Raw genomic sequence first — 14,632 nt, 5'->3', positions numbered from 1 at the left:
ATTACCTTCTGTGTTGTGTATTCTCTATTAATACAGTGTAGTGTACATTGGCATAATGCTCTGCACTTACTATGTCCTGTTATCTGAGCTTCTCAAAACATTATTTAAACACTGACCCTCAGAACATATCTTGTAATGTAAATAAAGATTAGAATTTGAAACAGACATTCAGAAAGTGTGAATGATTCATTACAAATTATGTAGCAAATGCTACATCTGAAGAAAAATCTGTTATTCACACCCGTGGAACCTCTCCAAACACTGTATTCCTTATGTTGTATGGGATTGGGGATTGCTGAATGAAGAACTCTTACAGTATGTTCACTGACACCATCATTCCCATACCTCAGCACTTTTTTTTCTTGTTAGATTCCATAACAAGATGTTCAGTTGTATAGATTTTGCATTTTGTTGTATGTATTTATTTTGTATGTGTATCACTCTGAGGACTCTGACTTTTTCTTAATAATAATAATAATACCTGCTTATGACCTTAAAGATCAAACAGCTTTCAAAAAACTTTTGCCCTGCTTATCTTCCCAAACATTTGTAAATATCTATGTTTTAGAAATACTACTTTTAAAAGTTCTCAGCAATACAGTAATGTCTTGTTGCAGAGGCTGGTTTTGGGTTTGGTGGTTGGTTTTTTGTGGGTTTTTTGTGATTTTTTTTCTTTAAACCCTTAAAAAGTCTTCCTGTGAACATGAATGTTCACATTTATTGTGTGGCTGAATTCCTCTGACGAGCCTCCAGTTTCCCTCAACTTGAAGCATTCAGCTAACACATTCTTAAGAGAGTACCATAATTTCTGTCCTGCAACAAAGCTCATATGACAACTAGAGTTGGTCAGTCCACTGTTGTTTGTGCCACTAGTTCCTAAAAATCAGTCTCCAGACTAGACTGGAGACCATCTTATCTACTCTTAATTGTGTAAAATTTAGGCACATGTAAAATTAAAACTGTGTAAGCTTTAGGTAACTTACCATTGTAATCAAGAGAAAAAGATTTAGTCTGACTTTGAATCTGGTTCAACAGATGTATACAGACAAGGGAGGAGGAATTCCAGAAATACTTGTCTACATGTTTTGCAGAGGGAGTATAGTTGCATAACTTCTGAGAGTCTAGATGGAAATAAAATGGATCCCACCTTTAGTATTTCCCCCATGAATAAGAAGCTTCTGGTTATACCACTATGTGCTTATTTTTATATCATGGTAGAACAGAGAAAAACAAGGTTACTCCATTAAAAATAATTTTTGTTATGATTATCTTTTAGTATTTCAGCAGTAGTTCAGCAGAGTTCCTACTGTGCAGTTTTCCATTTATACTAAAATATATTTCTGCTTCTTTCATTTTTTTTTCTTACAGCTTACACTATGAAATTAAACATATTTGGATGATAGACTAAAAAGAAAGCATCCTTATTTTGTTTTTGTGCAATAATTTCTTGTTCAATATATGTGTTTTTATCTCCCCTATAATTTTGTGCAATTTATCTTATCACATGCTGGATTTGATACTCAGTTTTATTCTTCATTTTTAGACATTCTTTTCTCTAGTCTAACCTCATAATTTTGAAGCAATTAGAAAGCCAAGTAGAGTGAAGCTTATTGATATGCAGCAGAACTGTCAATGTAGTTGAATGTTTATTTCAAGTAAGATGTATCAAAATTTTAAAATGGAAATACTAGATATTTTCTGGTGGGTGTATTAACATGCTTATAGATAAGTAACATATTTCTGTAGGCTGAAAGAATTATGTGCCTTTTGTGCGTCATAGAAGTGCCAGAAGATTCTTCATAACTAAAAGTTCATTCTTTAAATCATTAAAATACTATGTTTTTTCATTTGGTCTAGAAGTTTCTCAAAAACATAAACTCTGATTTTGAGTAATACTTCTAATAACTCTCCCAGAGATATTTTTCATATCTGTGCTTGTGTTCTTATTTGCAGATTAAAAATGCAGTAGGTATTTACACAGGTAAATGAATGTAGCTTTGGATCCTACTTCTCAGGATACCATGCAAAAAGTTAAATATAAACAAATAGATTTAAGCCCTATTTCTTTTTTCTTTTATTTCACTATGTACTTGCAGAATGCTCTTATTAGAACACTGTTATGCATTTAGAGGAATTAAATTGGATTGTAGTTAAAAATTTGCCTTTAATATTTTGAAGGAACTACATGTGAAAAAAGTGTTAGACCTGATTCTGCAAAGGCACTGATATTAGCTGTTGTTTTGCACACTAAAAATTGAAATACAATAATGCTATAAAGCATATCTTCCAATAGAATTGTGCTCTGAAGAACTGGATAAAATTTTTAGTTTCTGTAAGTTTATTCCATTTCCAAGTTCTATTGAATAAATGTGATGCTATTTTTGAGCTAAAAATAATAAATAGGTCAATATAATATTTTCCAGGTAAAAGATTTTCTGTTTCTTATTGTCTTTTCTCTAAGTTTATAATGAGTTAATGTGTGTGTGTGTGTGTGTGTGTGTATATATATATATATATATAGTATATTTAGATGTTATATCAATGTAATTAGTTTTTAGTTTAACAAAAGAACAAATTCTTTCACTGCAGTTGTTTTAAATATGAAGAGTGGCCTAACCACAAGCCATGTTTATGTCCATATAGAATAGTTGGGAAAGAGATTATGTTCACTATTCTGAAGCTAAGTGTGTTTTACTCCCCTCCTAAGAGACCCGTAGGGATACATTCTAATACAGGCTAAACAGTGGCATAATGTGGACAATTCTTGTAGATGGAAAAGGGTGCATCTGAGATAAAAATCCAGTCCATTTTTAAATTTTAAAAAATTGGTGGATGACTTTATAATCAATAGCTTTACAAAATAGTTAGGAAGAGCAAATAAGATATTGAAGGAGTAAAAATATGATAGAAACGTGGTAGCTATTGTGAGATTTGACTCCTAGGAAGGATTATTTTTTTTCTGAATTGGTTGTCCTTTCCTGTACCCTGACTGAATTTTTCTGTTCTTACTATCCTCTGCTGCAATTTACTTACATACTATTGAAAAGCATGTTGAGTCAGTACCACAAGCAAAACTAGTGCTATTTTTTTGTTTCTTTTCTTACTTCTAATAATGTACTAGGTTTTAGGATATCATTATTTACCAAGGAGTACAACCTCTTAATGACAGCAAATAGGATATGAAATAGAGATTAGCAGTTAGAAATTTCATGGCCTCCTCCGATAAAATTATGATAAATTACAAATTTCAGAAAATCTAGTGTCTTAGTCTCTGTCTAAATAACTGAAAATAGACAGGAAATCTATCTAGAAATATTCAGATCACCACAGATTTGTAGATTAAACATAGGTGTATATCAAATTGTGTACATTCCACTTGAAGTAACACAAACTATCAAATGCCTTTACTATATATTTTTGGAGTTTAAAAAAATTACTTAGTTATCACGCTGATGTTAAAAAAATATGCATGTAATACAATACCTAAGTAGCCTTGACAGACTCATGTTAATGAACAGTATGTCATACAACCTGCTCCCATTTCTGAATCCATATTTAGATCTAGTTCAATTTAAAAAATGTGAGTACATGTGACACCTACATTGAACGTAAATGCTTTCAAAACACAAATATACTTCAGTGTTTTTTCAGCACCAGAATTGCTGGAGCCTTTAGTGGTCTTCACCAATCTATGATTTAGATCTTCTCCAAGGATAAGATAGCATTTATGTAGCTGATAGAGATCTTTCTTGTAATTTAAAAAAAAAAAAAAAAAAAAATCAAAACCAAAACAAAACACAAGAAAAACACTAAACTTCACTGTTATTAGGGTTTAAGCTGATTAATGCAATCCCCAAAGGTTTCAAGTCATAAAAACTAATAGTTAAATACATAATACTGTGCACTGGCCAGGAACTATTTTGTGATTTGTGAAAATAAAAGTTTTCCCACTTTAGTGTTAATGACAAATAAATAAACCAATAAGTCTTTGATTAAATCAAATTAGGGACTTACTTCTGGTGGGGTTTTTGTGTTGCTTTGGTTTGCCTTATTTTTTTTCTTTCATTGTGCATGTTTCAGGCATAGTACTTTCAAAGAAGTACTTAGTACTTTTGCTTAATTTTTTACCAGATGAATTCTAGTTACTACTTCTCAGGAGAAAATATTAAAAACAGAACCTACCTGCCAAACATACAGTGCAATTTCTGTAGCTAATGCGTCTACAAACTTACTTTGATTGGTACATGAGAAATATACAGTGTGTCTTTGCTATATTTTGATTTAATGATTAAGATTTGTTTTCTTCCCAAGAGTGCTGCATTTGACTGTTTGTACTTGCACAGGGTTTTTGAGCGTGAAGCTGCACTGGAATCAGCCCTAAGAATGTTACAGCAATTCTACTTGGATCTTGAAAAGTTCCTTGCTTGGCTTACAGAAGCAGAAACAACTGCAAATGTCCTGCAGGATGCTACACACAAAGAAAAGATACTAGAGGATGCCAAAACGGTTCAGGAGCTCATGAAACAGTGGCAGGTAAGTCAATCTCTTCAGTTTAGAGACATGTCAGATATTTAAAGTGATGGGGTTTTTTTGCCAGTGTGTAGATACTCAACAAAACCGAAACTGTTTTGCAAAAGAGAACTAATTCTACTATTAACCTTTAAGTGTTGCTTTGGAAATTGTTGTAGGGATCTAAAGTGAGTCACATCGTGATTTTGTCTGACATCTTTCACCATATAACAGATTTGAAAAAGTGTCTTGAGGTACAGCTTTAAAATGTACAGAAAGGAATCTTTGCTGAAATGGGGATGTAGATTTTTTTTTTTTTATTATTACTTAAAAAGTAATTACCAAGCTACAGTCTTTAATTGAGCACTTGACAGACATGAGAGTTTATTAAACATTTCTGATATTTATAAAAGTTATATAAATCGCATCAAGTTTATTTTCTGTAGCTTAACTGAATTAGTTTTCATTCATTACATTCAAATACATTAAAAATGTTAATTTGATATCTGACTGATTGTAGTCAACATGATCTGTTGTGATAATGAAAAGAGATAACGATTAAAATGTTTATAGTTAAACATATAGTTAAACATGGCTGGACAGTTTTCCTCTGGAAAGAAAAAAATCTTATAAAAGGGAGAATGTTGTATTTGGTGTTCTAGAGAATCTTGAGGAGAAAGAAAAATAATTAGTTGAGATGGTGGTGTTGATATATGTTGTCATGCTTCCATTGTGCTTTCTTCAGTTACTGAGAGGAATACACACATGTCTGTGTGAGGTCTTAGATTTCTTAAATGTGATGTTAGTTGGCTCTTTGGAAGGCAGGGTCCTTTCTTCGATTATTCCTTGATAATGCATGACTTTCATGTTGACAGAAAGTTCAAAACTGGAAATTCCAGGCACTGAAGTCTCTATGCCTTAATTTATTTATGTAAAATATACTCTGAAAAATTTTAAGTGGTAATGTTGAGCAAGTACATTGAATGGAAATACTGCTACGCTCTTTTGGCACTACTGTATTAATACAGGTGTTTAACTGTTTAACTGAACTGGTGCTAAATTCCATTACATTATACTCCAAAATATACAGCTGTTACACTGGACAAAATGAAGTTTGAACCACATTTTTAATTGTGATCTGTCTTTATGCGGATTTGATTTTATAATAAAATACCTTAAGTCCTCATGCATTTCTGAAGTCAGTTGCAGGATCCTGGAGAGCAGATCTGAATAGAAGATAGTTCTAGACTGAGTGGTTAATTTTCAATATCGATAACTTTTTTTTTTGTATTCTCCATATTATTGTTTTGATTTTAATGGTGCTAAAACAACTGAATTACCAAGTATTTGCAGAAGTTATTTTTGATGTGATCATTCAAAAATGGATTATTTGGCAAAATAAAGATATCTAAAAATTTTTAACTGTAATGGAGCTTTGTAGACCTGGTTATCTTTTCAACTAGTATCTTGGAGCTTTTAAATTTCTTTATAAGAACCATACAGAGCTATAGACGAAAGGAAAAATAAATGCATACAAGTCTTTCCCTCCATAAATACTTAACGAAGTACATAAAAATATCCATCATGTGAACAATTGCTTTGAACTGTAATCTTTCTTCTAAAGATTCTTCTGCCCTTCAATTGAGATGTAAGATTAAATTTTCAATTCTTCTTTCCAGGGTTTGGGTAAATACCAGATCTTCTAAAGCAGGAAGGGTAAAAACTGTTGTACAGTCTCTAGTTGTTTCACTTTAAAAAGCAAACATCGTTCTGTTCATTAATCTTGGCTGCACAAGAGAAATTATTCTTACATCTTAAGAAGAAATGATACTATGTAGAGGCAAAAAAGTGGTTGATATATTGTCTTTTGTTCTGAAAAGATTTATACATAGCTGTCAACCACCAGCACAATAATTTTAGACTTTAGTTAGAGTTGATGATTGCAGGAGGAAATATTTTGATAGTGTAGTTTGTTGTGGCCTTTTTTAATTTGTATCTGCTTGCTGATCTGTTTCTGTGTAGATCAACTTGGTTTTCTTCCTGGGCCTGTCACTGTGTGTGTCAGACTCTTAATACTGTTTTGAAACCTCCAGAAGAAATCTCATGATATAAGAAACATAAGGGCATTTTCAAATGCCCTCTCCTGAAGGAATTGTGATGGATATCTTTCTAAAAGCTGGTAGAACTGTCTTTTTTATTATTATTTCTTTTCCTCAAGTAGAAGAAAAGTTCCTTATTTCTACTGGAATAAGGAAAGTTATGTTTAAGTAAACAGAATGGGGCTTTTTAATAGAAATTTTTGTGAAATCTTTCCCATAGGAAATATCTTCTTTTTTCTGTATTTTTTTAAGAACTGCAATAAAGTAGCCATTTGAGATTTTCTTCTTCCTCCATTTCATTACGTTATCATGGATTTGAGACATAGTCTTTAACTACAATTAATTCAGAAGCATGTATCTTTTTACTAGTGTTTGTTCTTAGTAATTAGATCATAATTTTTAGTCAGTTCTCTTATTAGAATAGGGATTGCAGTAATAGCAAATGTTTTAGGTTCAGGAAAGTTAACTGTAAATTATTTGAACCAAGAAGTGCATTTATTTACTGAGTAATACAATGTGTTAAAGTCTGTGAAGCTGCTGTAGTGAATGCAGGTTTTGCTGGAGACTTTGCATTATTCTCAAATGATAAATGATGCTTTTCTAGCAACTCACCATTACTGGAAGGGCATATTTGCAGACAAAAACACAAACTTACATAAACTTCTGTTTTGCCTCTGGTATCCAATAGATTTTTCTGATGATGTGTATGTGAGTTTCACATAACGTGAAGGGACAATGCCAGTAAAAGTCAGTTGGAAACAAAGTATGGGAATACATTAGTGGAGGCTATGTCTACAGATATTCTAGCAAGTTAAATATGTCTCATCCGTCTCTGGAACTGAGGCTAGCTATAATCAAAAAGCCATAAAGCCACATCCAGTTTTTTGAACTGTTCTGCAGGTCATGAAGTCAAATATTATGCTGTGGTTCTTCTTATATAAAAGTTTTCATTAAAAAATAATCAATTTAAATGACATAAGGAAATTATTCAAAAGTGAGATAAAAATGTAAATTTATACAATAGACTCAGAGTGCTTAGCCGTAAAATTAATGAATTCATTAAAATGGGCAATATTTGCAATAGTCATAACACAGTGCTCCATATCAATAGTCTTCATTGTAAAAGGTTTCTTTACAAATAGGTAGTTTCCTGGTAGTGGTGCAAGTATTGTCAATGTATGTTGCTACAAAACTGGATAACGGAGCAAATATTAAGGACTTTTACTTCTTAAAGCACAATTTTGTCAATAAAACAATTATAGTGATGTCAACTGAATGGTCAGGAAAAAGAGCATGGCTTTACATTCTCTCCTCAGTTATTGCTGCATTGATTCTTTCAGTTTTCATGCCCTGCTTGCATGGGCACGACAATTCACTTTGATGCATAAGGATGAAAAGTTAGATGTTGACAGTGGCGGTTTGTGCACAGCTTATGCATATAAAAGATTCAGACAAAAAGGAGCTTTAATAAGTCACTGAAATCTCAGAAATACACATTTATGTGCTTTGTGGAAAGGGGTTATTGCTTGCTAATCCATATCATCAGCTTCATAAACCATAAACAGTGATAAGCTTTTTTTTTAATGCTGTACTGTGGGCCAGAAATGTCCTTACCCTATAAAGCGCATCAGACAATTACTTGTATCCCAATAAATTTACTGTTTAAATTGTACATGTATACAAATAGACACATTCAAATAGAGTCTATGACCTTAATACATTTTTAACATCTATACTACAACATGTAGTATAACAACGAACTGCAGCATAGAAAAGATCCTAAATGCTTTCATCCAGGATTACTGTTTTCTAGTTGACTTCTTCCCAGGTGACTTTTTTTTCCACATGAAGTCTTTTTTTTTTTTTTTCCTCTCATCAGCCAGGCTGAATCCAGATCCTAGGAAGTAAACCAAAATGGTAGTTTCTGATTACAGATCACTGTCTCACGAGTCTTTTGAAAGAAACTTGAACTACTTAGGTTTATAAAGTTGTGGTTAAATATGATACATGGACTTAAATCTACAGTCTCTGTCTTGTTCTTTATGCAGTTGCATGGACTTGGATAATGTGAAAATAGTCATTAGGAGTCCTGAAATATTACGATTCTGGTTTAATCTGCTATTTTTAGGCAATAGGTATAGAGCAGTGTTTTGCTAAAGATATCTCTACACAAATAATAAAAACACTAAATTTCTGAGTTCAGTAGTAGCTTTATCTCCTTGTTGCTAAAAATGTTTATCTTGTCTTTAGCCATCCAACAATTTTCTGCTTTACACTCTCAAGCTTTAATTTTATTTTTTTTTTTTTAAACAACTAGAAAATAATGTCTTGCTGTGCAGAAAGTGTTTTATATAGCAGAAGTTGTTTGTCTAGGAAAATCTCATATTTTTAGGTGTTTCTTTTGCTTCTCATGTTCAGAAACCATTATGTCACTGATAAAGATTAATCTTCCCCTAGTACTTAGCAGTTCATTCAGTAGCAGAAGGAGAAGGGTGAGACTTACATAACTGCACATTCTAATTATCTGGTGATGTAATTATATTAAACTGTTGTATTATAAACACTCTGTTTATATAAACATGTATTTGCATGCATCATTTGTCTGAACTGACAGCAATGTAATAGTTGAGGTGATTCACACAGTTAGAATTCTTTTCTGGAGAATTTTCAAGGATACAAGCCAGTTACTCCAAGGAGTTGTGTAATTATGTGCTGCTTTTTATTGTCTAGTTGAAATACATCATGTGTCCCCATGAGGCCTGGGTTGATAAGTAACCATACAAGGGAGATGAAAATAATTAATTTTACTTCCTGCTTTCGTACTTCTAGGGATATGAACTCTCAACTATGTTAATTACTCCTCTGGTTTGTCTTTTTACCAATAATTGTATGTGACATTTTATACAGTTTATGTAATATTGGATATAATTTTGAAGCTAGGGTGGATTTATCCTGTTATTTTATGAATGCAATCACTTCATATTAAGCGTGTAGATGAATTTAATCACAGGGGGTTTTTTCACTGAAATTTGACAAGGAATATTGCATGTGACACCTAGTTAAACAATAACTGGAGAGTGCTTTATACTATATACACAGGTTATCAAATGTATCTGCAATAATCTATGATAACTGATTAATTATTGGTAGTGTAGACTGACTAAAAGTATGACAGCATATGATAAATGAAGCAAAGTTAATAACTTTGTCATGAAGTACATAGCAAATTTGTTTTTATTACCACCTTCATGCTCACTTAGCCTGTAACCTAAGTAGTTTTCCATTAGATGCAGGAGTTTTGCTGCTAATAATATGAAAAATATGCAGTACCTTAAGTTATACTTAAGAATGTATAGGATGGGCAGTACGCAAAGACTCTCACAGTGTTGTTTTTATTGAAAACAAGGGACATGAACAGCAGACAAGGCATGATTGTGTCTCCTATTCCTATCAATACTTGAGTGGTGCTCACCTATTTTTAAGGTGTCCAAGTGGCTGTTTTCTCAATAGTAGGAAGTTAAGGCAGACAAGTGTTCCTGACTCTTCTTGATTATTTAGCAGTATAGATTCTTTGAGAGAATAAAATTCTTTCCAACTTTATTTCAAACATAATCTACATATGGCACAGTTAATTTTGTGAGATAGTGTATGGATTAGATGATCAACCTGACTAACAGGGAAGAGAGAGAATATCTGTGACATCCTTTCTCAGTTCAGTTGACTTTACTAAAAAATATTTTATAATAATTAATTTTCTAGTACTTCCAGTCTCTGTTCTGAAACACTCTCACATCTGCTTGAAATTGTTCTCTGAAAACTCTAAAAATCAAATATAATCTTTATCCCTCACCTATTTTTTAAAAAGTTTAGTCCTCCAGACTTTCCCTTTACACTAACCTGTTACCAATTGTGAAATAAAATCTGTTCCTTAGTACCGAAATGGAATAACTGTCAGAAACATCAATCTCCATTGAGTAATAGAAGAGAAATTCCAAAATCTAACTTTAACACAAGAGCTATTACAGCCTAATCTGAGACAGGGCAAGATATTATATCTGAGTTAAAAGTTACCATATGGAATTTCTAAAATATTGGATATTACTGTGAAGAGACTTGGTCAAGAATTTTTCAGTATTGTGATTGTGAGAAAGGGGAATAATCTTTCTTTGCTCTTAACAGCAAGTGCCAAACTGACCCAACAAAACCTCTGTGAACTTACACTTGCAGTCTTGGCAGGCATGGAATTCCTAACTGGAGACAAAACTCCCTCATGACCAGTGACTCCATCATGGCTATGGCACTCATTTGCGACCATTCCAGTTGAGACCAAATGCTTGAATCTGAATGCTTTCTGTCAGAGCAAAGTGCCTGCTCACCTAGCTAATACTAGGAAAAGGGTTTTTTTCATCTTCCTTGGACTTACTTAATTTTGTCCTTAAACATCTGGCACATCTGTTGCAGAAGCAGCCAACAGCACCCTTGGGCTGCATTAGGCAAAACATCGCCAGCAGATTGAGGGTGGTAACCCTTCCCCTGTGCTCAGCACTGGTGAGACTCATCTCATCCAGTCCAGGGCTGGACTCCTCAGTACAAGAGAGATATGGACTTACTGAAGTGTGTCCAGTGAAGGGCAACAAAGATGATTAAGGGTTTGGCGTATCTTTCCCATGAGGAGAGGCTGAGAAAGCTGGCACTGTTTAGCCTGGAGAAGGCTCAGGGGGATCTTATCCAGGTGTGTGAATACCTGACAAGGAATGTGTAAAGAAGATGGAGCCAGGCTCATCTCAGTAGCGGTCAGTGACAGGACAAGAGGCAGTGGGCACAAACTGAAACACAGGAGGTTCCAGATTAGCATAAGAAAAAGAAAAAAATATACTGTGAGGATGGTCAAATCATGAAACAGTCTGTCCGGAGAGGTTGTGGCATCTCCGTTACTGAAGCTCTTCAAACTCTGGCTGGATGTGGCCTGCTGTGAGCACAGGGGCTGAATCAGATTTCTAGAGGTGCCTTCCTGCCTTGATCATTCTGTGATTATGTGATCTCTGATCACATAATCATTGGCCATAAAGTCAATCATTCTGTAAACTCATTAACATTTACTTAAATGTACAAATGGAAAAGCTTTAATATGAGAAGTTAAGAAACTGAAAACTTTCTTGCTATTTCTTGAGAAAATTTCATACATATCTCCCAGGAGTTCCTGAGTAATGTGTTTAAGTGAGTGAGGAGGAAAAGTGAACAGGAAAAAAGATGAAGTGAAAAGAAGGGAGCACAGAAAAAAAAAATAAAATTAGAATTATTCTTATTAGTGGAAAATGATGGGAAGATTGAAAGGTGGAAAGTAGAACTAATCAATGAAGTAGTACAAGTATATTTCAGAGTACCATAAATTAGATTTGGGGTTTCTTTCTTTATGCACAGAATTTAAATCTGCAACTTTTGGCCTCCCAAGTGTTTTTTCTCTTAATCCATTACTCATGTCTAAAATAAAAGTTTCCTCCAAGGAAACATGAATGGTGACTTGCTTGAAATAATTATTTTTTAAATTGGGATTTACCATGATAGTATATTATCAGATTGATTCTTTTGTGCAAGCAGAGTGCAAACTTTTGGCACAGTTCTGGATTGAGATCTCCTACAGGCTACAGTCCTTCTTATTAGGTCTATTCACACTGAGTTCCTAGTTTGCTGGTAAGAACATATATTTTGGTAACAAAATAGTGTTTTGTGTTAATACCTATATTTTTAATTTAATGCATTGGATGGAGGGGACAGAAGTACTTCACAACATAAAAAGGTAGCTTCTGGTAACTCTGACAATATATCAGTGTATAGTGTGTATAAACATGCCTGAAGAGCAGGACAGAGATGGCACCTATGTTCAGTCAGGTTTCTGTGATGTATTTTTATTTTATGAACCATAGATAGATGTGATAGATGCAACAATACAATAGCACAAAGGGCCAAAGACACTTTTTAACGTAATGTCATACCACTCAACTACATTATGATTAATGTGCTACTATAGAAGGCACATTGTTGGTTCAAAGAGTATACTACAGGCCTATAAAAATGGGTAAAACTGGTGAAATCAATGAGACTTGTTATGCACATAGATATAAATGTGTATTTGTGTTTGAAGCTTTAAGTCCTAAAAGACATGCAAATGAGTAACCATTTCAAATGCATTCCAAGAATCAGGTCTGAAAATAAATTCAGTTATGTTTATTTATGTTTGTTTTACACTACTGTGATTTGTCATCTGGATTAGATTTGCTGGTTTGTGGTTTATTTTTCCTTCTCAAAGAACTAACAGTTTTATTAAAAAGCTGCTTAACAGCCCAGCATGTGGCCAAGCAGTACCTTATAATATTGACACACCAGTATTCCTGCTATCTTTTGAGACAGTGATTTTACTCCATTCAAATAACAATGGCGATTTCAGTGTCACTTCCATACAATGATGTACTTTGATGTAGGTAAGAATATGAAAATGGTGAACAGGAGGCTTTCAGTGCAGGGAGGAATAACACAGAAGGAAAAGAAGAAAAGCTGGGAACTGGAGCAGCTGTGTAGAGTCAAGTTACTGCATAGGGCTACGTTAGTGGAAAGCTGAATACTTTCACAGGGAGGTTTAGATGCTGCTTCTCAATGGGGAAGGCAATGGCACAACTGCTGTTCTTAGCTGGATATCAGAGAGAAGTGGTCAGAAAATCAGCAATAAAACAGATACCTAGAAGTTGCTACTTTTTGTCAAATGTTTTGTTTCAGTTAATTTAGTTTGGATAATCTCGATCATAAAAGCAGAAAATGTACTGATGCTGCACCTTATCCAGCAGTGGTTACATTAATGATGTATTCTGCTTCTGCCATTCCTGTTTCTGAACTTAGAACAAACCCCTAATCAACGCTAATTTTCTTTTAGAAGGTAAAAGCCTTTTTCTTATTAAGAGATCTCATACTTGGTTACTAGAATGAGATGTAAATATTCTTAAAACTTATTCTCAGGAAAACAAACAGCTCTCAATTGTCAGAAATCTCACATATAAAGTGGCTGTTTGCAAACAAGAAGAAAGATAAATGTCTTCCTTTAATTTATTTGCACACATTCTCATAATCAAGGTAGAAGAAAAAGCCCATTTGTCAAATGTGCTAAATAATATAATATATGCTCACTTGGTTGACTTATGTTTTTCCTCTTTAAAAGTTTATTGAGCATGCCAGAAGTATGGCCCTAAATTTTCACTTGCAGATCAGCATTCAAACCCTACCAACTTTAAACACAGATTTTTCAAATACAGATCAGATGGGAAAAGCTTCTGTAGCATGAAGTGTGAGGTTGTGTTGTATAAAATAAGATTGTTAGAGGAGAACACAGAATATCACAAATAGAAATGGGATAGAATGGATATGATGGTTTGCTGAATAGGTTGCTGAATAGGTTCCAATTCCTACGTTTTCTCCTGACTCTATACTTTTTCTACGATGCCTCATCCCTGTTTGTGTAGGCTTTTCTAAAACAGGTTCTCCCACATCCAAAGAAGTGGATGGATGGGCTATCTCATAATCTTACCAAGCATGTGCCACATTTCACTGTAGCCCATCAACTTGTAATGATAGAAATGAGATTGAGTGGTTACCAAAACTTTGAAGACTTCTGCCATTTGATCTTCCTGTGATCAACAGTATTTACTGGTGCAGCCTAACCAGCCATTTAGTTCTTCCATTTACTTTGTATTGTTTATAGCCGATTTATTTGAAAGTGATTAATCAATAAAAACAGTTTGCAAAAACACAATGGTAGCTTTTACTATATTATCCTAATGAGTTTCAAAGGGTATCTGTGCCTTTTCCAATTATACCTCACACTGGACTATTCAAAACGCATGACTGAAGCACACATAATTTTTTGTTACTGAGACTGGATGTGTATTTTCCCAAGGCAGGTAAAAAGATAAATGCTTGTATTGTGATTATTAACATGTTAATATTATTTTATATATATATATATATATATATATATA

General features: G+C 33.5%; 1 protein-coding gene across 13 annotated transcripts in view; it reads left to right on the top strand.

Annotated features, from left to right (window-relative positions):
• DMD (dystrophin) overlaps nucleotides 1-14,632 on the top strand; it is a 1,208,820-nt gene that overhangs the window by 947,061 nt on the left and 247,127 nt on the right. For all 13 annotated transcript variants that reach the window (XM_026858158.1, XM_026858211.1, XM_026858140.1 and 10 more), the window contains one exon: nucleotides 4,344-4,533. In XM_026858158.1, coding sequence (XP_026713959.1) covers nucleotides 4,344-4,533 — 190 coding nt within the window. The remainder of the gene's footprint in view (nucleotides 1-4,343; nucleotides 4,534-14,632) is intronic.

This window comes from Athene cunicularia (genome assembly GCF_003259725.1).
Source record: "Athene cunicularia isolate RWA chromosome 1 unlocalized genomic scaffold, athCun1 chr1_part1, whole genome shotgun sequence".
NCBI lineage: Eukaryota > Metazoa > Chordata > Aves > Strigiformes > Strigidae > Athene > Athene cunicularia.
This window is presented reverse-complemented; position numbering and strand designations above follow the sequence as displayed.